The sequence below is a fragment of the Chrysemys picta genome, chromosome 19, assembly GCF_011386835.1.
Source record: "Chrysemys picta bellii isolate R12L10 chromosome 19, ASM1138683v2, whole genome shotgun sequence".
Classification (NCBI taxonomy): domain Eukaryota; kingdom Metazoa; phylum Chordata; order Testudines; family Emydidae; genus Chrysemys; species Chrysemys picta.
In genome coordinates this window covers 25,440,262-25,464,041 of record NC_088809.1, presented here as the reverse complement: position 1 = coordinate 25,464,041, position 23,780 = coordinate 25,440,262, and the positions used below count along the sequence as shown (strand labels likewise).

The following is a 23,780-nucleotide window of genomic DNA, read 5'->3' as shown; positions in this document are numbered from 1 at the left end:
ACGCTGCCTTTGGACACATCCAGCCAGTGGCAGCTGCTCCTGGGCTAGGCTGGGGCCTGGATTCTAGAATGCACCAGCGCATCTGCCCCCCTAGCAGAGAGATTGAATACGATGCTGCTGTGCTCTGCCTCATGCAAAGCCTGGCCCACGCGACCGCCAGGGAAGGGCTCCTGCCGTAGGCAAGCAATAACGGGCTGCCAGCGACCGCGCTTGGTGAGCAAGGACTGGTGGTCGCCCCTCAAACAATGCAGCTGCTGTGGAGGCTGACCAGCTATTTCTTCCTAAACACCCCTTGCGGAGGCAGAAGGCTCCACAGCCTTTAGTAGCAGGGCTAGAACAGCGGCCGGGGTGAGCCAGACAGCCCTGCCCCCATCCTCAGGTGCAGGGGCTGCATTAGACCCCGCTGCAGGGAGACTCTGCACTCAGCACACCCCCCTGCTGCCAGAACAGCTGAGCATGCGGGGGGGGGGGGGCAGTGAGGAAACCAGCAATACGAAGTGGGCAGGTGTAATTGGGGACACAGCAATACAGCAAGTGGGCTTCTGCCCAGCTAGGGCTCCCCTCCCAGCAGCTGCTCCGTGAGGGGCTGACATAACCACCAACCAGTGGGGCTGAGAAGCCTACAGCAGGCACAGCTAAGGGCATTCTCTAGGGGATAGGGGAGGGAAGGGGGGTTGGTGCAATAGTGCAATCCCTGCACCTCGGGGAGCCCTGGCCTGTCCCACGAGGGGATGCGATTAGCCATGCTGGGTTTGGGTGTGGGGAAGATATTTTAATTTTCCGTTACAACCATCTTTTCTCAAGAAGCATCTGTCCTATGTGCCCCTAGGCCTCCCAGCGCCAGGGGCTTGACAGTATTTCAGGAGCAAGGGAGGGGAGGGGGTACATGCAGCTTTCACTCATACTGGGGATTTGTTTTTTAATTAGTGTACTTGGAAGAGTTCAGAGCAACCCCTTGGTTGTAACGTCGCTGTACCGTGAGCTAAGTGTCCTTGTTTTCTATGTGGATCTTGAACCTGACTTGCTCTGTTCCCATGGTTAAAACAACATTGTACGTTGCCTCCTGTCTACATCCAGCTCCCATCCCACCCCCAGCTCGCTCGCCGCCCCCAGCTTTGGGTGCAACACAGCTTCCCATTTGGTGGAATTTTTATGTAGAATAAACATTTGTAGCCGTAAACCCAGCAGTGGGCTCCTCGCTCTGTTGCGGCTGAGGGGAGGGACAAAGAGAGGGCACCTCCATTGGCTGGCGGGGCCTGGCCGTGCTGCAGCCAGGAACAGAATTGTTCTTCCAAGGGCCTGTTGAAGCCCTCAGCTAAAGGAGGAATAGGCCTCTGTGGGGTAGGCAGCATACAGCAGCCCCCCACCTGCAGCTGCCAACCTGAGTGCTGCGGAAGTGCTTACTCTGGTCCACTGGTGGGTTTTCCCAGTGCTCACTGAGCATATGCCACACAAGCGGAGTACGTAACCCTGCAGCAGCCAAGCAGAGGGCACAGCACTGTGCAAATACTCCTGTGAACGTGGGAGGAGCAGCGGAGACCAGCACTAGGTCCATCAGCCCTTGCTGTGTACAGAACCACGCCTGGAAAGATGACAGCTCTGCAGTACTCGTAACCAAGGGCCTATTTACTGAGTAGGCTGGAAGCTCAGCAGGAAAGGTCCCATCACCCAGGGCACTTTGCACCCAGCAGGCTGCCCAGCAGCATTTCTGACCCCCCTCCATTTGGCTCTCATAACAGATGGCTAAAGAAAGGGGGTCTGCAAGTGGCTGGCTCAGTGTCAGCACCCAGCACATAAAAATAGATGCAGTGAGTCTGTTCCTGACCGGCATCATCCCATTAAATATGACCAGAAGCATCAAATGGGATCCTGGACAGCAGCAGAGATGGCCCAGCCTCCCGCTGCAAGGGCCACAAACAGACCCGCTCCATACAAGCAGCTTTCAGACCAGGGGGTCCATCCAGGGAAGTTCCACCAGGGGCTGTTGCATGGCGACCATCGAGCTGGAATATGCGGGGTGGTCAGAAGCGAGGCCGCCGCTTTCGGCCAGTGTATCTCGTATCCGCCCTCACTTCCCTGCAGAGCACAGAACAGATCACGCTGTAGGGAGGGATGTGGGCTATAAGCGAATCAGGCCACAGAGCTGGAAGGGCCAGAGCCTCCACCAGGAGAGGGGTCAGCAGAAGCATTAGAACAGGCTTGCAGCAGGACAAAAGGGCTGTGGCCATGCTGCCCAAAGGCAGGTAATGGCTACAGTGAAACTGAATTGCTGATGTCCTTGTTACCATGCCCTGAAACAATGGTGGTAGCCACTGTCTGCATGGGAGATAGAGGCGGCCGGGTTACAGCCCATACAATGCCCGCTACTTGCTCCCTCCCACCCATGGGAACCCGGGCAAAGGGAGGCACCATGGTACGTACTTGCCCTGCCGCCGTCTGCGTTCCTTCTTCTCCAAGACCCAGTCCCGGCTTTTCTTTACAGACTTGCCTTTGGCATTTCTGAACCGTGTTCTACAGAGAAACAGAAATGATGGCGCTGATGGGGGTCCACGCAACTAGGATCAGTCACTCCGCTGCCTCTGGAGGGCTCTGGGATTCAGTTCCTAGCACAGGACAGCTCTTGTTCCCATGTGTCAGGGCAGTGAGCACTGGCCAGTTATCCCCAGCCCCTCTCAGGCCAGCCAGGACAATGACAGTCCAGGTGTGGGGGAGGCTGGAAGCTACGGCAGCGAGCAGCGGCATGGGCAAGCAGCACTGGCCGAAGCAGGATGCAGATGCAGGATGCAGATGCAGGCAAGGAAAATGGTGACAAGTCCTCAGTCAAGGCAACCCCTGCCTCCAGCAGCGGGGCAGGACTGAGTGCTTTCCCCACGTGCTCTGCGGGAGCACAGACAGGCAGGCCATCAGCACCACCGGGGGTAGAATACTCCACAAAAAAGCAGTCAGCCGTCACCTCAGCTCAGAGAGAAATGCACCTGGGTGGGGACTGCGCATCCCAGCATGCAGGGCACTATCAGACTCTAGTCTGACAGCCAATTGGGAACCAGGGGTCTCCATGGACATAACCCCTGATTATAGAGGAAGGCAGCTGCAATCTGGGTTTTTTTTAAGCAAGTTGCCAGGACGCTGCCTCGGTAATTAGGAGCCATAAGCTGGGTACTGTTAAGGAGTGGAACAGTGTCAGAGGCAGGAAAACATGGCAGCCAACAGCTCCTGGCAACCACGACGACTATCCTCTGGCTGGTGCTCTCAGTCTCTCCTACCGGCTGCAAGGGGAGCTTTGCCCTGCACCACCACCTAGGGAGGAGACATGCCAACAGCAGAGAAATGCACCATACCTAGAAAGCCCGGCATCACAAGAGACACGGCCAAAGAGCTGAGAAGGAAGGGAATTTAGGGCTACACAGGATAACTTATTGGCACAATTATACCAGTATGACTGCCCATGTGGACATTGTTATGCCAGTGAATGTCCCCATGCAGACAAGCCCTGGGCTGGCCGGCCTGAACAGTTACCACGCACTGAACTCCAAGAACACTGGGGAGAAAGGACATCTTAAAAATCCAACAGCCCCACTCCACTTCATGCCCAAACGCTCATGACTCAGCCCCACCCCAGAGTTCTCCAGCCAAGATCAGGCTGGATGTTCTAAGGTATAAACAAGCAGAACAGACTCCTTTGGGCCATCTTATATGCCATAAAGTAGCTAAATCTTCTGCTACTCCACAGTGGCCTAAACCATGCCAGCCCTGAGCTGGCTGACTGGAAACGTCTGGATATACCTATCTCATAGAACTGGAAGGGACCCTGAAAGGTCATTGAGTCCAGCCCCCTGCCTTCACTAGCAGGACCAAGTACTGATTTTCCCCCAGATCCCCCAAGTGGCCCCCTCAAGGATTGAACTCACAACCCTGGGTTTAGCAGATCAATACTCAAACCACTGAGCTATCCCTCCCTCCCTCCCCCCAGGCCAAGGCAATCTTGAAACTGAGCACCCAGAGCTAGAGCCCTCCCACCGCAGGGTCCTGGCCCTCCAGCTCCCTGACTCCACAGGCCAGCGTCAGTGACACCCCCATCCCCACTAGCCAGGCCCCCAGAGGCAGTCTCTCTCCTAGGGAGGACCTTGGTGAACATGGTACCTTTCATTGATGAACTTGGCCTGCTGGGACTCCTCTCCATCAGCACACTCAGCACCAAGGGCCTGGAAGCACAAAGCGATGGGCCTCAGTGCCACAAAGCGCAGCACCAGCCACCACTCCCGGACAGAAGGGGAAGGGGGGCTCTGCAAGAGCGAGGACTGGAACGAGGCCCAACTCAGCAAGTCTCAGGGACAGGCTGCGCCATAGGGAAGGAGCAAATTGATCTTCCAGTGCTTGAGGCAAAACCAGGCCAGCCCCGAGCTGGCTCAATGGAAGGTCTGGGACAGGATGAGCCAAGGCTAGGCAAGTGAGCAAGGCAATCCTGGTAATAAGGACACAGGGTTAGGCCCCCCTCTCCCATAGTGCTTCTGGGAAGGGACCAGTGCATGACGGGGGGCCACATCAGACTTCAGGCACAAAGGCCACTGGAGCTGCACAATCAGGGATGGCAATCAGCCCCTCTGTGCAGATCCCTTTTCCAAAGGTTTGATTCTGAAGCCCAGGTCGGCCCCCTGGCGGGACAATGTCACACAGCCCGCTGGAGCCTCTGGCCAGGCTCCCTCTGTTCAGGTTACCTAGCAACCACACCCACCAAAAGAGCATCCCTCAGCAGGAGACCCTGAGCACTCCGCCCCCTGCTCCCTCCCACTTTGTCAGCTGCGCCATCGTCTCTGAGCCGCAGCTCATTACCTTTGGTAACGCACCAGCCGTCCCAACAAAGAGACAGAGGAAGAACCTGAAAGAGTGAGAGAGAGGAGATGAGATTCCTGGGCCTCAGATTGGGAGTCTGGGACTCTGAACATCCAGAGGCCTAGTCAAGAGCTTCCCACATAGCTTCCAGAAGCCGACTTGAGGCCAGGTGTCCTTCACAGGCCATCTACCTCACAGATCAGTACTAGGGTCTGTAACAGGAACTCCTGCCTCTGTCATGGGGCAGTATTTCCATACGGGGGAGACACACAGACATGTCAGAGAGTCCAGTAAAGTAATACACTACAAGGATGGGCTCATCACAGCACAGGTCACACTCAGTGGCCTCAGCCCAGCAGGAGACAACTCACTTCTTGGCTTTGGTGCTGTTGGGATAATCCACCACCATTCCTCCCGTGAACCCTGCCTTCATGGCCTGCGCAGTGATGAGCTCCAGCTGGAAGAGAGAGAGAGAAAATGCTGTCAGGAACTGTTCGGCCATCTCCTGCCTGCCCATGGCTCCTCGAGGCCCCGGCTCTTCACCAGTACCAGTGAACAGACCTCTGGGAAATCTTGCAATCCAAATGCTCAACCCTGTTCTGCTGGGCCCTTAAAGCAGCCCATCTTCACACACCCACCTCAGCTCCCAACACCCCCTGGAAAAACAGCCAAGTTTTGAGCAGGGCTTCTCTGCCTCATCCATCCCTGCATCCCCTCTCCCCGTCAGCCAAAGTCACCTGTTCTGAGTTTTCAGGGTACAACTGCAGGATGGCTCGGGATCCTCGTGCCTAAAGGAAACAAAAATGATTATAAACCCCTGTTCTAGACCAGGCTTTCCCCCCTGCACACAGTCTCCCAGCCCAACATGGCATAATCAGAATTGGGAGTTCTTGTTAATGGTTCATGGACATTACTACCCACTACAGCCAAAATAGGAGAACTATTCTCCTATTTTGGAGAACTATATTCCCTGCTGGGGAACGTCACCTGAAAGAGGACATCCTTTCCCTTGACATTCTGGGAGAAGGAAGGGGCGGCTGGCTGGCTGAGAAGGCACCACTTACCAAAACAGAATAAAGGGTTAAGAAAACTCACAGTTCCAGGGTAACTGCACCTGTTTCCCCCCTGAGATCCATCAAGGGCACCCAAAAGCTTCTAGCTCTCTCGGGCAGAGACCCCCGTCTCTCTCCCTCAGCCGGGTTTTTCCAAGCTGCACAGTTCACTGCCTACACCAGGAGTAGGCAACCTATGGCACGCGTGCCAAAGGCGGTACACAAGCTGATTTTCAGTGGCACTCACACTGCCCGGGTCCTGGCCACTGGTCCGGGGGGCTCTGCATTTTAATTTAATTTTAAATGAAGCTTCTTAAACATTTTAAAAACCTTATTTACTTTACATACAACAATAGTTTATTATATATTATAGATTTAGAGAAAGAGACCTTTTAAAAATGTTAAAATGTATTACTGGCACGCAAAACCTTAAATTAGAGTGAATAAATGAAGACTCGGCACCCCACTTCTGAAAGGTTGCCGACCCCTGGCCTACACTGTGATATTCCCAGCAAGCCAGATGCCTAAACAGGCCAGCGTCTGCGCTTTACTTTCGCTCCAAAGGCTCTGAACAGCTTCTTTACCAGGAGTTACAAGTTACCACGTAGCTCTTTCTAAGCAAGCACATTTATTCTGACATTGCAGAGAAAACATATTAAAACAATACAAGGTTACATACAATCCCACCCACAATACACTTCTTACAATAAGGTTTTTCAAGGACATTGCAGGAAATGGCCATATCTGTCACTCACCACTCACCAAGGCAGAATAAAGGGTTGAGAAGAATCGATACAGGCGTTTTGGGGGACTGTGTGTCTTCTTATCAGCGTTACAGAGCCATTGCACTGCAGAAATACTGAAAGAGAATGCGTGACCTAAGTGACACTGAGCCACCAAGCCTCCCATGTAAGCAACCAAAGCCGCATTCTTTAACAAAGACTCAAGTCTTCTACCAGTGCCCTCATACCTATTCTATAGTCCAAGGTAGCATGTGACGAACTGTTGGGCCCAAGACAACTACTGCATTTGCTTCATCAGTGCATTGCCTCCTACTTTTCAGGAGCAAAGGTGTTGTATAAGCCCATTCTAAAGAGATGCTGTCTAGCTCAGGAAGTCACATATTTGATTTGCAAGTCACTTGGTGTACTTATCTGTCAGATCTAGGTTCTGCAGAATGCAAGCTTTCATTCACAATTTCTAGTCCTTATGGTTACAAAACCTTCCAGATTTGAGTAGATGTAGTGCAACCATAGACCATTGAAGACAGGAGTGCTGAGAGAGATTTATAGAAATGGTGGGGGTCGCTCTGGAGCCCAGCAATGACACCTCAAGGGCATTCGACAATAACCAGAGTCCATAATTGTGGGTGATGCTGTGTGAGGAAGTGGGAATTTCCTGTAGTATTATGGATCTTATATGTGCCTCAGTTTCCTCCCATACCTTCCACTGCTATTCAGCGGGGGCTAAAAGGCTAAGTCTGCTCTTGGGGCAGCAGGAGACATGGAATGGGTGGGTGGGGGGTGTCATCTCGCTGCCTGGGCACAATGACTTTTAAGGAACTGTCTGGAACCTGCTGAAACCAACCCATACCAATTGAGAATCATAGAATATCAGGGTTGGAAGGGTCATCTAGTCCAACCCCCTGCCCAAAGCAGGACCAATCCCCAACTAAATCATCCCAGCCAGGGCTTTGTCATGCCTGACCTTAAAAACCTCTAAGGAAGGAACTTCCACCACCTCCCTAGGTAACCCATTCCAGTGCTTCATCACCTTCCTAGTGAAAAAGTTTTTTCCTAATATCCAACCTAAACCTCCCACACTGCAATTTGAGACCATTGCTCCTTATTCTGTCATCTGCTACCACTGAGAACAGTCTAGAATAGATCCATTCTCTTTGGAACCCCTTTCAGGTAGTTGAAAGCAGCTATCAATTCCCACACACCCCCGCCCCCAACTCTTTTTTCTGCAGACTAAACAATCCCAGTTCCCTCAGCCTCTTCTCATAAGTCATGTGCTCCAGCCCCCTAATCATTTTTGTTGCCCTCCACTGGACTCTTTCCAATTTTTCCACATCCTTCTTGTAGTGTGGGGCCCAAAACTGGACACAGTACTACTACAGATGAGGCCTCACCAATGTTGAATAGAGAGGAATGATCACGTCCCTCGATCTGCTGGCAATGCACCAACTTATACAGCCCAAAATGCCGTTAGCCTTCTTGGCAACAAGGGCACACTGTCAACTCATATCCAGCTTCTCGTTCACTGTAACCCCTAGGTCCTTTTCTGCAGATCTGCTGCCTAGCCATTCGGTCCCTAGTCTGTAACAGCGAATGGGATTCTTTCGTCCTAAGTGCAGGACTCTGCACTTGTCCTTGTTGAACCTCATCAGATTTATTTTGGCCCAATCCTCTAATTTGTCTAGGTCCCTCTATATTCTATCCCTACCCTTCAGCGTATCTACCACTCCTCCCAGTTTAGTGTCATCTGCAAATTTTCTGAGGGTGCAGTCCACGCCATCCTCCAGCTCATTAATGAAGATATTAAACAAAACCGTCCCCAGGACCGACCCTTGGGGCACTCCGCTTGATATTGGCTGCCAACTAGACATGGAGCAGGCTAGACTGGGCTCAACTACCCGTTGAGCCCAATGATCTAGCCAGCTTTCTATCCACCTTATAGTCCATTCATCCAGCCCATACTTCCTTAACTTGCTGGCAAGAATACTGTGGGAGACTGTATCAAAAGCTTTGCTAAAGTCAAGGAATAACACGTCCACTGCTTTCCGCTCATCCACAGAGCCAGTTATCTCCTCATAGAAGGCAATTAGTTTAGTCAGGCATGACTTCCCCTTGGTGAATCCATGCTGACTGCTCCTGATCACTTTCCTCTCTTGAAAGTGCTTCAGAATTGATTCCTTGAGGACTCGCTCCATGATTTTTCCAGGGACTGAGGTGAGGCTGACTGGCCTGTAGTTCCCCGGATCCTCCTTCCTCCCCTTTTTAAAGATGGACACTACATTAGCCTTTTTCCAGTCATCCAGGACCTCCCCCGATCGCCAGGAGTTTTCAAAGATAATGGCCAATGGCTCTGCAATCTCTCCTCCCCATGCTGTGCTGCCCAGTGCAGAAGTCTGGGAGCTGACCCCAAAGAGGCAATGGGAAGCCCCAGTGACCAGACAATTCACACCTAGCAAACAACCATCAAGAGGAAGTTCCCCCCACCTCCCCCCACCTCTCAGCAGGGAAACTGAGCAGAGGCCAGCTCCAGAACAAGGGACTAAGAGGTACCAGGCAGGGAATAAAGAGTAGCTTTTGGGAGAGGCTGGGCTGCTCTCCCTGTGGAGGGGCAAAGGGACCGAGAGCCTAAAATGGAATCTGGAGCAGCTTGGCTGGCGGATTGCTCTGGCCTGACCAGATGCACTATATCTTAACCTTGATTTCTCTGTGCTAACCTAAGGACTCCCGATAATGCGTTCCAGATGACTAATAAACCCTATTCTGCTTTGAAAATGCTGCCTGGTGTCACTGCAAATATCTGCTGAGGTGCAGTAGTCCCTGACCAGTGTAAAAGTATGACCAGGAGTCCAGCACAGTCGGACTCACTATGGTGTGAATCACAAGTGCTGGACCCAGGGGCACATCAGAGGCGGTGAGGCTGCGGGCCTGCACTGAAGGAAGATTGGGACCCTTCGGGGATCTGGCACACCAAAGGGGTTTAAAAGCTGGGGCACAGTACAGATCCTATGGATCTGTGACACGCTGAATATAACAGCAGCATTAACTAGCGAACAGGTTATATACTTGGGCAAACCACCCGTTAGTGTCAGTGGGAGCCCCTCTGTGGCTCAGGAGTTCTGACCCTTCCCATCCCTCCCCAAATGAGCAGCATGCCCATGATCTAGTTTCTTATGCCACGCTCAGCACAGGTAGTCAGCACCTTCTGCTAGCCTATGGGCTGGTCCACACTAACCCCTCACTTCGAACTAAGATACGCAACTTCAGCTACGTGAATAATGTAGCTGAAGTCGAAGTATCTTAGTTCGAACTTACCTTGGTCCACACGCGGCAGGCAGGCTCCCCCGTCGACTCCACGTACTCCTCTCGCGGAGCAGGAGTACCGGCGTCGACAGTGAGCACTTCCAGGATCGATTTATCGCGTCTAGACAAGATGCGATAAATCGATCCCAGAAGATCGACTGCTTACCGCCGGACCCGGAGATAAGTATAGACATACCCTTAGTTATCAGTGACCCTCAGCTATTCCTCAATTTTTGGATAAGCCGTTCCCTGTTTTCACAGTCCAGTATTATGAGAGTCAAAGGTAATTTTCCAGCAGCTGCTCCCAAATATGGGAAGAAGCATCCCTAATTCAAAGCCTGTCCAAATTTCAACAACCTGCTATGGCGTGCAAGCTGGTAAGGCCAGCTAACAGGGCCAGGCTTCTGTTGTGTCTTCCTGCTAGGCAGAGCTCTGAGAACTAAGAGAAGAAAGCAAAGAGCAATGTCTTACCTGACACAGCCATCAAACATGCCTGGCCTGAAGGGAATCCCCTGCCCCATGTCTGCAAGGATGAGGTCTCCTTCCACCTCTCTCTCCATAGCAACATCTGCACAGCACAAAACACAAGTCAGGCAGATGGCGACAAATCTTCAGATCAGTACCCAGGGCTGCATTTTATACATTTCTATCCCTCCAATGCACATATGTATTGTCTGCCCACTAGGACATGCCGTCAACGAGAATCTGCTTACCCAGCATGGCAGAACTGATGTCCATCCCAACCCAGTGATGTCCCTCTTCAGAGATGTAATCTCCACTCAAACCAGAGCCACAGCTAAAAGCAAAAGAACAGGTCTTAGAAATGCAGATCAAGCCCAATATCCAGCCCTTTTACTGACTGTGACGGGTTGCATCACAGAAACCCCCTGGGAGCTACCACCTGATGTGCCAAGACTACTTCTGCCCCTGCTTTCCTGCCCTGGCAGCTTAGGACTTCAGTGCCCTGCTCGGTTTGAGCCAGACCCGCTAGCCTGCTGCAAACCCAGACCCAGGGTCTGAACCACATCCCCTAACAGCTGTAGGCTTAATTGAAAGCAACTTAAAGGGGGTCTAAAAAACAAATAGATCCATTTTACCCTGTATAAAGGGTAAACTCATAAATTGTTCGCCCTCTATAACACTGATAGAGAGATATGCACAGCTGCCAGTGAGGTAAGGCGGGAGGAGGAAAGCAGCATCCTTACAGTTCTACATGGCTCATATGCAGGGTCTTACCCAACATCGAGAAGGAAACACGGCTGATCTTCTGGCAAGCCCAAAAGCTCCACGGCCCGCTCTGACATCTGCGACTGGATCTCAATCATTCGAGAGCTGAGGAGAAAGAATCCTCCTTAGAATCATAGAATCTCAGGGTTGGAAGGGACCTCAGGAGGTCATCTAGTCCAACCCCCTACTCAAAGCAGGACCAATCCCCAACTAAACCATCCCAGCCAGGGCTTTGTCAAGCCTGACCTTAAAAACCTCTAAGGAAGGAGATTCCACCACCTCCCTAGGTAATCCATTCCAGTGCTTCACCACCCTCCTAGTGAAATTTTTTTTCCTAATATCCAACATAAACCTCCCCCACTGCAACTTGAGACCATTACCTTTATTCACATGAAAGCAGTAATGAAATATCTAAGTGGCTTCTGCTACCCAGAATAAAGTCACAGCCAAGGTAACTTGTGGCTCAGACCTTAGTTATTCATGAAGACAATGGAGTATTTGGAAGCACAAGGAAAGGCCGAAGATGGGAACCGGCCTTGTGGTGGAAATTTCTGCATTCCTTTGGGGGCCCATGGGCCCTGCATAAACTGGCTTAGGCTTTTTTCAACCACCTGCTCTTTAGTACCATTGGTCAATACATCTCTCCACATAATTACTAAGACTGAAGTCAGGCACCCAACTCTGCCTGCTCTACCATTCCTCAGGAGTTAATAGCTAAGAGCACTGCGGCAGATCTTATGCTCACTATGGGGATAGCTGCACAGTACAAATGGAGAACGCTTGCTGGGAGCAGATTTAAAAAATGTATTAAGATGATGTTAAAAAAATAGTGAAGAGAGTTTGAGCATAGAAGTTTCTGGTTATCAGGGAATAACGTACAGATTATCGAGGGTGCAAAGTTTGGCTTTACTACTGCACAGGAGACAGCTCCACACCCATTAACGTCAGCAGAGCAGCTGCACCACAGACCTGCTTGAGATTTTTCACCATGCAATTTAGTTCAGATTGCATTTCTTGGTGCACACTGACACTTTGGGGGGACACAGCAAACGGCACTCCAGATGCTCTGGACATCAGCACAGAGATGGGACAAGACCCATCCTCACCACCTCCACTAGGGACTGGCCATGTGCACCACAGCAAGGGAGCAAGCATACAGGGGAAGCGCCCTTACTTCTGGGAGTATTTCCGGGCCTCAGCCTTATCGTAGAACTGCAAGAAAAACAAACAGCGTGAAACTGGGAGGACGATAGGCTGATGCTCCCCCCGCCATGCCCTCCAGGGCCAACCCCCACGGGCCCAGAGACCTCCGCTACTTCCCCCGTGTCAAGCCGCGCCCCCGATCCCCACAGAGCCCCGCTCCCCGGGGCAGCCCCTCACGGGCCCAGAACCCCCAGGACCCAGCCCCCCAGTCCCACCCCCTCCAAGCCGGGCCCCACTCCCCGGGGCAGCCCTTCCACAGCCCAGAGACCCCCCTCCCAGGGCCCCGCCCCCACCCAAGCCTAGCGACGCAGCGGCACCGGGCCCTGCCTCAGGGGTCCCGGACTCACCAGCTCCGGGGGCCCGCGATGCTCAGGCCTCCGACCGCTCCCCGCCATGCTTGCACTCTGACGTCATCTCCCCGAGCCGCGGCGCAATGTGCGCAGCTCCCATTGGTCGAGGCAGCCGTCCGTCCGCGCGACCTTCTTCACTCCATTGGCCGGGACCTCTTGCTACCCCGCCCTCCCAGGGAGCGCTCCCATTGGCCGCGCCGTGCCGGCAACCCCGGAAGTCGGGTCGAGGTGAGCGGTACCGGGAGCCGGTGCGGACCGCCCCGAGGCCGCAGGCCGCGCCCGGCACCCGGCAGGCATGGCGCCGGCTCCCGCCGCTCGGGGCTGGCCCCGGGCCCTCCTGGGCCGCGTCCTGCCCGCCCGGCCCTACGGCCGCAGCGCCGCCGACGGGGGCCCGGCCCGGGCCGCGGGGCTGTACGAGCTGCTGGGCGTGTCGGCCAGCGCCACGCAGGCGCAGATCAAGGCGGCCTATTACGAGCAGAGCTTCCGCTGCCACCCGGACCGCAACGCGGGCAGCGAGGAGGCGGCCGCGCGCTTCACCGCGCTGCACCAGGCCTACGCCGTGCTGGGCAGCGCCGCGCTGCGCCGCAAGTACGACCGGGGCGTGCTGAGCCGCGAGGAGCTGAGCTCGGCCGGGAGGCCCTCGGCCCGCGCGCCCGGCCAGTCCCCGGCGCCCGGCCAGCGCAGCGCGGCCTCCCGCCGCCCCCCCGCCGCGCCCGTCTTCGACTTCGACGCCTTCTACCGCGCCCACTACGGCGAGCAGCTGGAGCGGCAGCAGCTCCTCCGCGAGCGGCGCCAGCAGCGCAAGCGGCAGCAGGAGGCGGCGGCCAAGAGGTGGCAGGGGGAGAGGCTGGTGGAGTTCTCGGTCTCCGTGTTCCTGTTCTCCGCCATGGTGCTGCTGTTCAGCCTGAGGTGAAGCCCCGGAGCTCCCCGACCGGCCGGAAAGCAGCCTGGCTAAATGCGCCGCACCCCCGGACTTGGCCCAAGGGTTTGGTTGTGCCGACGGACAGGCCTGGTGCTTTTGCAAGGACGCCTTAGGAGGGCTGAAATGCCATTAAAATATCTTCACAAATCGGTTTGAGATCCGAATTCCTTCACTGCATATATGGGCAAATATAATTACCCTTCCAAATCAGAAGTCTCCTCTGACACTTGCCTGCCAAGAGCAGAATTCAGGGAGCCACCCTTCACCTGCCAGAGTTGGCAATGTTTCTACCACTCACCACGGGGGGAAAGAATGCAGCTTTCTGCTGGGTTTTAGGTGTTAATAGAATTCTCTTCCCTGAACTCTAGTCCTAATGGGTATAAAATGCATTTCACTTCACCTTTGAGGCTCAAATCCTGCAGTCTCGTCCAAAGGGAGTCCTCTGGACCTGCTCGCTTCAGGTATGTCTACACTTAAAATGCTAAAGTGACACAGCTGTGCCATTTTAGCGCTTCAGTGTAGATACTACGTACACCGACAGGAGGGATTCTCCCATCGGTGTAGTAATCTGCCTCCCCGAGAGGCATTAGCTAGGCTGATGAAATTATTCTTGTCAACCTAGCACTGCCTACACTGGGGTTAAATTGGTATAACTATGTCTCAGGGGTGTGGGGTTTTCACAGCCCTGAGAGGTAGCTATACTGATGTAAATTCCTAGTGGAGAGCAGGCCAAAAATCAGATTGTAGGGTGAGCCTAACTAGGCAAAGATTGGGTCCTCCCTATTTTTTGCACTTTATGAATGAGTAGATTGTATTCTTACTGGTGCTGAAGAGTAGTTTGGTATGGGTCTTGCGTTATCAAGAACTGACAGATGCTATCTCCACAATGTATAGGCAGCTCGTTGCTCTTACCACCTCACTAAGCTGGGCTTGCTGCCTTTGTTATTGGTTCCCCTGCCTCTCTTGGACACCTGCCTGACTTCTAGTACGCTTGGCACCAAAGGTTTTTGGATTCATTAGAACAGCTCAGGATGGTGGTAGCAAATATTCTGTCTTGTGGTGTGAGGCCACCTGCCTGGATCTACAAGTAGAGAAGGGTTCTTGTCTCTCCCCACTTCTTAGGGTCTTCCATAAATACTGCTCTATGTTTAAGCTGTGGGGAGCCTGCCCTGTCTAGGGCTGATGTACTTGGCTCCAACCTATCTTCCCAGAGGGCTTCATAACTTGGAAGCGTAGCATTCTGGGTACTGAACTTCATTGTGTCCTGATCCATGTGTCCTGTGTGTAAGAGGTGTTCAGACAAATAGGGATATTATATTTATATGTAACGAAATGTTGAGGTGGTTTAAGACTGAGAATGTTGCGGTGGAAGTGATCACCTTCCCTCTGCAGGTGAGGGTTTTACTTGTGTTTCACTTGACTTTGCCACGCAGTATGGAGTGAATGAAATCCATAGCTGAAAATGGATATCACAAGGTAGCTGTTGGTGTGCCAAGGATTTCACTTTCTTACTTTCTCATTTGCATTGGATCCACTGTGCTTAGCTCATAGCCTTGAGCACTGAATCCCAGCACTCTGCCTCTCACTGCAGGAAATTTTCATTTTCCTGTAAATAGGGAAATGCATAGAACAGATCCCCGAAACAACCACAGAATCCAGAGATGTTTTCTGTATGATCAGAGGAATGTTTGCCCCATGGGTGTGTGTTCTGCCGCAAGGAGTGTTGTGAGTTAAAAGGACTACTTCGCTTGTTTGATATTAGGCACTGAGTCTAATCCTCCTGTCAGGCTGGGGGGGCGGGAGGGGGGAGTTCTAGGTCCCAGCATTGTCATCTTATAAGGAGGTGCTAGGAGTCTGGGATAGAGGCCTGGATTAGATTCCATGCAGTGAGAGAGGTTTGGAGTGCTGGGACTTCCAGTCCTACTTCTATTAATGCTCCTTCTCAACTGAGGCTGCTCTAGCTGCATCTGGACTGCAGTGTGGACTTGACACTGTTGTATTTCAGGCCAAGTCTGATTAGGATTTGGCCTTCAAATTTGACAACTCTTCCAGTCATAGCATCTGGAAGAGGCCAAGTCAGAGGAGGAGGAATACCATGGAAATGTGATGGAGAAGTAGGTTGCTCCTCCCTCTGATCGCCAGTGCAAAGACTTACGGGCTCCTCATGCAGTCCTGCTCAGGGCCCTTTGAGTTGGCACTTCTTTTATGTCTGCGGAATGCACAGTATCTGGGGGTCTTGGGTCTTCCCCTGCACGCAGACTCCATGCACTGTTGTGAGCTCTGCTGCTGGGCTGTACCATGGCTCTGGTACCATGCAGAGAGGATCTTTCACACTGGTGCCTGGGAGGATCCTGCAAAGAACATTTTTGTTCCTAATTCATTTAATGTTACCATCTTCAAATGGAGTAGGAATAAACCTGCGCAACTATGCCAGACATGTGCACTGCTCCTGGCACACTTAGGGTGGAAGAGGGGCCAGCTTCTTCCACCGAAGTAGGCACCACTATGAATTGCATATACGCTTGGTAGATGGCTGGGTCTGATTCAGAGGTGGAATATACTGAGACAAATCACTGTATTAACCCATGTGCTCTAAGAATGTGCCTTAGAATGCGGACTTGTAAAAGGAAAATGCAGCTGTTGCTGATACTTCACTAGGTGTCCCCCGATGGGGGCCAAGAACATTAAAGTTGGACATATCATGTGCATATGAAAGCCTGTGTCTCTTCCTTTGGCATAGTGAGACAGCCCCTGCCCTGAAGAGTTACAGTTCAAGAAAAGGGAAATTGTAGGGACAGGCAAAGCAGATTTGTTATGAACAGTCAATGTAAGAGTCATTTAGCCCAGCTGGCCATCGTTAACTGGCTGATTGCTTATAGGTGTCCCAGCAGAGAGAGGTCTGCAGGAGGGGTTTGAAGAAGTGTTTTCATGGATTAGATCCCTGAATAAGGTGTAAGATGGAGAAAGGCGGCATGGAGAGGATTGTGGGAGAAGCTAGCAAGCTGGTGTTGGTGGAAGGGGGGTGTAACAGGAGAGGACAAGTTGGATGGTGCAGAGTTGTGGAGAGACTTGAAGGCAAGGGTAAATGCTATAAGGAGAGGACCTAGCAAAGCCTGCAGTGAGTATGCTCTGGAACAGGGACAGATATTTCCCCTGCTGGTATTTGAGGGTTCACTGGGTTCTCCCTGCCATTAAAAGCTTCCACTAGCATGTGTCCTGGTGCTCTCACCAGCTGATGGAACTGGCAGCAGTGCTGTCAATCTGATCCCCAGCAAGAAAGTGCTGTGCTCACTAAACTGGTCCTAGCAGCTTTCTATCCCCATTGCTTCACGTCACTGTCCCCAGGGAAAGGTGCATCCTGTTTGCAGTTCATAGATTTGAAGGCCCCAAAAGACCATTGTGATTGTCTGACCTCCTGTGCCAGAGAACTTCCCCCAAATCACTCCTAGATCAGAGCTTTTAAGAAAAACATCCAATCACGATTTAAAAATCGCCAGTGAGGGAGAATCTGCCATGACCCTGAGTAAGTTGTTCCAATAGTTAATTACCCTCACTGTTAAAAATGTAGACCATGTATCCAGTCTGAATTTGCCAAGCTTCCACTTCCAGCCATTGAATATCACTATAAGACAGGTTTTCTAATCCTGTAATCATTCTTGTGGATCTTCTCTGAACCTTCTCCAGTTTACCAACATCTTTGATTTCTGGCTACCAGAACTGGACAGTTTTCCAGCAGGGGGTTGCACCTGTGCCAAACACAGAGATAAAATAACCTCCCTACTACTCCTCAAGATTCCCTGTTTACTCATCTTGGGATCCCATTAGCCTCTTTGGGTCAGTCTCACTCCTTCCCAGGATAGAGCCCCCATCATGTAAATCTGGCCTATATTCTTTGTTCTTAGATATGTATGTTTATATTTAGCTGTATTAAAATGTATAGTTTGCTTGCATCTGGCTTACCAAATGATCCAGATGGCTCTGAATCAGTGACCTGTACTCTTAATTATTTACCACGCCCCCAATTTGTCATCTGATGACTTTATCAGTGGTAAGTTTGTTTTCTTCTAGGTAATTGATAAAAATGTTAAATAGCATAGCCCAAGAATTAACCATTGTGGGATCCCATTAGAAAAACACCTGTTTGATGATTGCCCGTTTTACCATTTTGAAACCTATCTGTTAGCCAGCTTTTAATCTGCTTAATGTGTGTGGTGGTAATTTGCTGTTCTAGTTTTTTAGTCAAAATGTGCAGTAACAAGTCAAATACCTTACAGAAGTCTAAATTTATGATGTCAACACTATCACATTTCAGTTAAACTTGTAATCTCGTCAAAAAAAACCCAAGTTTGTGTGACAGGATCTATTTTCCATAAACCCATGTTGATTGACATTAATTATATTACCCTCCTTTAATTTTTATTAATTGAGTCCCATATCAGCCGCTCCATTATCTTGCCTGGGATCAATTAGAGACTGACAGGCCTATAATTACCTGAGTCTTCCAATTTACCCTTTTGAAATATTGGCACAACATTCGCTTTTTTCCAGTCTTCTGGAACTTCCCCAGTGTTCTAAGACTTATTGAAAATCAACATCAACAGTCCAGCAAGCTGCTCAAATAGCTCTTTTAAAACTCTTGGATCTACCTGCTGATGTAAAAATCTCTAACTTTAGTAGTTGCTGTTGAACATCCTCCTGTGATACTAGTGGAATGAGACTACATCTGTGTCTTTCTCAAATACTGAACAGAAATATTTAGTTAACACTTCTGCCTTTCCTGCATCATTGCTGATAATTCTTCTATTTCCATGTAGTAATGGATCAATACCATTGTAGGATTTTTTTTGTTCTTTAAAACCTTCCTCCTCCCAGTTGATTTGGCTTTGTGAAATTGGACCTTTTAAAGCAGGGCTTTGGAGCGGAGCAGCTCCGGAGCAGTGGAGCTGCAGGTTTTTAGCTGGGGCGGAGTTGGACCACAGCTCCAAAGCCCTGTTTTAAAGCACCAAGTGTATATATATATTACAGGTCTGGACTCTTTTCTGTTTGCACATTACAAATGTGATCAAGTCATGATCACTTATACTTAAACTACCATTAATTTTTAGTTCTGTGATCAGTTCTTCTCCATCTGTAAGGATATAGAATTCCCTTGTGTTGGATGCAACAGTTTGTTAGAAAATTGTCATCTCGAATGTTTAGAAATGTCAAGGATGTACTCCAAGTATTAGCAGCATGAGCCCTCCAGTATATGGCACTCAATTTGAAATCCCTCAGGATCAAGCGGCTTTTCTTCCCCTACCCATTACAGATAGGTGTGTAAATCCTGTTCTCGTGTGATTTTAGTGTCTGTAGCACTACAGACACTGGGGGGAGGGATAGCTCAGTGGTTTGAGCATTGGCCTGCTAAACCCAGGGTTGTGAGTTCAATCCTTGAGGGGGCCACTTGGGGATCTGGGGCAAAATCAGTACTTGGTCCTGCTAGTGAAGGCAGGGGGCTGGACTCGATGACCTTTCAAGGTCCCTTCCAGTTCTAGGAGATGGGATATCTCCATTATTTTTTTTTTTTTTTTTTTTTTTTTAGTACAGGGGTGGGCAAACTTTTTGGCCCGATGGCCACATTGCAAAACTGTATGGAGGGCCGCGTAGGGAAGGCTGTGCCTCCCCAAGCAGCCTGGCCCCCGCTCCCTATCCGTCCCCTCCCACTTCCCACCACCTGATCGTCCCCCTCAGAACCTCTGACCCATCCAAACCCCCCCCCCCCGCTCCTTGTCCCCTGACTGCCCCCTCCTGGGAACCCCCACCCCTAACTGCCCCCCGGAACCCCACCCCTTATCTAACCCCCCTCCTCCCAGTCCCCTGACTGCTCTGACCCCTATCCACACCCCCGCCCCCTAACAGGCCCCCTGGGACTCCCACGCTTATCCAACCCCGTCCCCCATCCCGACCCCCAGAACCTCCGCCCCATCCAACTGCCCTCTGTCTCTGACTGCCCCCCGGCCCCCTTACCATGCCACACAGAACAGCATGTCTGGCAGCTGCGCTGCCTGGCAGGAGCCAGACATGCTGCCTCTCTGTTCAGCAGGAGCGCGCAAACCCCACCACCCAGAGTGCTGCCCAGCGCCACGGTGGCGTGGCTGCGGGGGAGGGGGCGGGGGCTAGGGAGCTCAAGGGCTGGGCAGGACGGTCCCGCGGGCCATAGTTTGCCCACCTCTGAGCTAGTACCTCTTCATGTACTTTATTTGTTAGGATTCAAGATTTGTAAGCATTCAAAATCACTTCCTTCTGAGTTATCAGTGGCTCGGAAACGGTGCCATTTTGGACAGTGCCTCTTCCCCACCCACTCATTTTGCTTACTCAATCCTTCCTACATAAGTTATAATAATTGATTTTAACATTCCAATCAGGCAAATAAGCCCACCAGATTTTAGTAATACCAACTAGATCAAATGTATGTTCTTAAAGAGCACTTTGAATTCCCTTTGTTTGTTAGCATTGTTGTATAGGCAATTCATTTTTTTCTGCATGTTCTTTGGTTCCTTAATTAATTTTTTTCCCCACATCTCAACTTTGTGCTAAATGAGTGCCCATTTCTTACCTCTTTTTACCTTCCCCTTTTGCTCCTAGTTTAACGCCCTCCTGGTTAACCAGCTTGTCCCTAAGGAGATTGGTCCATCTTCTAAGAGAAGAGGAGGCCTTCATTGCAGTAGAAGCTGAACCAATGTTCCACAAAATCAAAGCCTTCCACCCTACACCACTAACCTAGCCAGCAGTTCGCTTCCAAAGTTTTCTGCCTTCTATCCTCCTCCACTTGTAGGAAGGAATGATCTTAGGGAAGGTCACTTTGAACATTCTTCTTCAATATGGTTCCAAGTTCCCTGTTATCTGTCAGATATCCCTGTCATGCTGTGTGGAGTGGCTCACTGAGTGCCCACCTCACTCAGGGCAGACTGTCAGAAAGCAGGGCAGACACCCCAACTGGTGATGCGTTCTATAATTAGATTTCACCAACCCAGGAACAAGTCTGAACTCCTAAAGCACTATTACAGCCTTACCATGGAGCCACAGACTGTCCCCATGGGCATTCCAGTCTCTTGTCACCCAGGCAGGCTGGATTAGGTGATAGACGAATATTGTTGTGATTTTTAGTGTAAAATGACACGTTACTCCCAGTCCCAAAGGACCAGTCACTTACCCCAGGTCAGCTGTACTCCGATCTCAAACCAAAGACGATGCCTGTAGCCAATCCTGTAATTAACTAAAGATTTATTAACTAAGAAAAGAAATGGAGTTATTTACCAGGTTAAAACAGGAAACACACACACACGAGTTAGTCGTAGATTTAAAAAGGTAATATAAGCTTCTGTAGTAATCATCTCTGTGTTCTTTAGGGCTGACCAGTCCAAGCAGCGTGGGGATCTCTTGCTTATGTGTAGGAATCTTTGCCCCTCAGAGCCCAGAGAACATAAAAGATCCAGTTTCTCCTTGTCAGGGATTTTTATCCCCTTCACCACAGAATCCAAGCTGATGGCATGAGTTCACAGGCAGGCCGCCTCTTCCTGCAGGGAGAGAGGAATGCAATCAACAAGGTCTGTGACTTTGATGCTACACAATGCCTCATTTACCTTCAGCGGGCCATCTGGTGTGCAGGATGAGCATGCTACCTTAATGCCATTTCTGTTTGGTGAGTTACACGGTTAGAGGTTTACAATGCAAACTTTCAATGTAATACCATGGGCTACAGAGGTTCTAAGTATGATCAGTATGTGCAGCATCCTACAAGCATTCGGTAAAGTCTGAACACATTCTTATATCTGTGTTAACTACACTAACCCACAGGTGAGCTGGACTGGTTTCCAGCTGTACGTTTGTCACTGTTCAGCAAGGCCCTGGGCCTTTGGCAAGTGCTGGCACCTGGTCTGCCAGCATCACAATCCCATAACATACTGTGGTTAGTGACTATATGAACCATCACCAATGGCTCTTTTCCCAAGACTTCAGAAGCCTAGCCAGTCTTAGAGTGATGTCGCAGGTCTTGGCTTCAGAAAGGTAGCATGCCACCTGTTGTCTGCCTGTTCCTTGCAGAATCTTCTTCTGATTCTTCTGAGTATTGAATCCCCAACAAGAATCCTCTGTTTTCTCTTCCTTGAATGGTTTGAGAACTGTGTGGGCAAGCTAGCTTTTTCCTACAGGGTGGCAAGGCTGCCATCCTCAGGTGTAGCCCATGCATCTCTCCACTCCCTTGGACCAGCTAGATCTTGAGAGGTATCTTCCATAGTTTCCATGCTGAGAACCTGGTATCGATTGGAAACTCCTAGGTGTGTGGAATTCTTCCAGGTTGTCTTCTCCCGGGTGGCCACAGCCTGCCCAGCTCCTCATCTCCAGACAAATAGAATGCTACTGTGACACCTTACCACTGGTGGGTAAATATCTTCATTATACATATAGGGAAACTGAGGCATAGCAAGGTGATAGGACTAACACACAGATCATATGGAGCCAGGAATAGAGTCCTGTATTTCGGCTTTAACCACAAGGCCTTCCTCTGAAGGACATGGGAAGTGCCCGTAATAATTTGTGAATACTACATGTTCTATGGCATGAACTCCCTCAGGAACTAAGGACCCTCCACTCTAAGTGCAAGGTGCATTTCTTTGTCCTGTTTTCTCTAACATGAACATATAGCAACCCCCCCCACCACCACCACCACCAAACACGACAGTTCATGTCTCCACCTGGGGAGGCGATGAGAGACCAGCACGTGACAGATGTTAGTCACGTTACTTAATGCATGACTGGAAGGCACTCAGGTACAACGGTGATGAGCGCAGGATAAGAACCTGACTAGAAGAGAATTTTCTTTCTCTCTCTCTGTTACTGTATTGTTTTGTTTGCACTGTGATTACGAGGGGTTTATTCCAGCAGGAGCTGACTGCACGTACACAGGAAAGTGGACAATAGCCTCAGACAGCCCCATTCACCAATATTTGAAGGACAGTGCGGGTGTCCTCTTTGAAGTTTCACCTCCAGCTGTGCTGAGTTCGTCTGGCCCATGATTGCAGGAGGGGGGTATCCAGGTGGGAAAAACTGGAACCAAGAACATTGGGGTGAATAAAAGCACAGCCCTGAAAAACAGAGAGCAGGAGGCAGGGATTGCTGGGGAGCAGATGGAACCCCAGCCCTCAGAGGCAGGGATGTCTGGGATAAGCTTAGGCCTGTCTAAGCCTGTAGGTAACACAGATATGGGCGTAGAACTGTTAGTGTGTTGAAACTTTCATCTCTTGTTCTGCTTTGTTTTAGTGTTGAGATTAAATGCTATGTTGTTCTGGAAGGGCCGGTGCGGGGCTCTGATTCACTATTGGTTGCAGCTCCTTGAAGGAAAGACGGGCAGGATGCAAACCCAGCGATCAAGGTTGGCACACAGGGAGCTGAGGCCCCTGTCCGAGAGTGGGAGAATCACAGGATTCTCACCTGAAAGAGGTGGAGGGGCAGGGCTTGTCACCTGAAGAGATGCTCTCAGAGGCGAGAGCAGGGGTGCAGCTATATCTGTAACCGGGACACCTCTTTCCACATATGCTCCAATGATCTAATCCAGAGTGAGATGCAGGATTATGTGCATCATTGTTCTGCCAGGCGGCAGGGGACTGCACGGGGCAGGCCTGTTCCATAGGGCAAGTCTGGTCCAGTCTGGCAGAAGGTGGGAGACCAACCTATGTAGAGCAAGGGCTGATCCAACACCGGAGTATAACAACAAATGGTTTTGGTGTTGAGCTGCTGTTTCTCAGTTGTCCTGAAGATGGAGCCCTTATCCCTCCTGCTGGAGCCTGGTGTGTGTAAAACGGAAGTGGAGATCTTGCTTCAGTTCCTTCCAGGAGCTGCAGGGGGTCTCCTTCCTGCTTGTGCAAGCAACCCTGGGATGGGGAGAAGACCCAGCGCGATGCCATTAGACCTGGATTCAGCCCTACTCAGAGCCATGCAGCAGGCTTCCTTGCTCTGCTCCTTTCTCTTGAGTGCTCTGTGGGGGAGCCGTGTTCCCCATGCCTCTCACTTTAGGGGAGTAGGTGTTATACTGCAGTGTTGAGAGGTGGGGCTGGGGCACCTGCCCAGCATTTGGCCATATCATGGGCAGTTGGGCTTCTCACATACCCGTTACTACAAG

The 23,780-nt window shown here is 51.0% G+C and overlaps 2 protein-coding genes across 3 annotated transcripts; one reads left to right on the top strand and one right to left on the bottom strand.

The window, feature by feature from the left end:
• Positions 1 to 751: 751 nt before the first annotated feature.
• On the bottom strand, positions 752 to 12,803 carry BUD23 (BUD23 rRNA methyltransferase and ribosome maturation factor). 2 transcript variants are annotated; one of them, XM_005294349.5, is made up of 12 exons: positions 12,700 to 12,803; positions 12,324 to 12,361; positions 11,159 to 11,254; positions 10,636 to 10,718; positions 10,394 to 10,490; positions 6,645 to 6,741; positions 5,568 to 5,618; positions 5,202 to 5,287; positions 4,831 to 4,876; positions 4,141 to 4,202; positions 2,422 to 2,511; positions 752 to 2,076 (listed from the first exon to the last, which is right to left on the bottom strand). In XM_005294349.5, the coding sequence occupies exons 1-12, from the start codon at positions 12,745 to 12,747 to the stop codon at positions 2,022 to 2,024; spliced, it is 849 nt and encodes a 282-aa protein (XP_005294406.2). In that variant the 5' UTR covers positions 12,748 to 12,803; the 3' UTR covers positions 752 to 2,021. The 2 variants fall into 2 exon arrangements, with proteins under 2 accessions (XP_005294406.2, XP_042700547.2); XM_042844613.2 differs by having other exon boundaries at positions 12,119 to 12,361; positions 12,700 to 12,767.
• On the top strand, positions 12,718 to 16,332 carry DNAJC30 (DnaJ heat shock protein family (Hsp40) member C30). Its single transcript, XM_065573024.1, is given in 2 exon segments — positions 12,718 to 12,957; positions 12,959 to 16,332. Coding segments are annotated over 2 exon segments (897 nt in total). The 3' UTR covers positions 13,616 to 16,332.
• The last annotated feature ends 7,448 nt before the right edge of the window (positions 16,333 to 23,780 follow it).

What these genes read in the sequence shown, in the direction of transcription:
- BUD23 (XM_005294349.5), bottom strand. Translation starts at nt 12,747, where the DNA reads ATGGCGGGGAGCGGTCGGAGGCCTGAGCATCGCGGGCCCCCGGAGCTG. An exon ending in TGTTTCCTTCTCGATGTTGG is followed by an intron (nt 10,719 to 11,158) that starts GTAAGACCCTGC and finishes TTTTGCTTTTAG; the next exon opens with CTGTGGCTCTGGTTTGAGTG. An exon ending in ATGTTTGATGGCTGTGTCAG is followed by an intron (nt 6,742 to 10,393) that starts GTAAGACATTGC and finishes ATTCTCTTTCAG; the next exon opens with TATTTCTGCAGTGCAATGGC.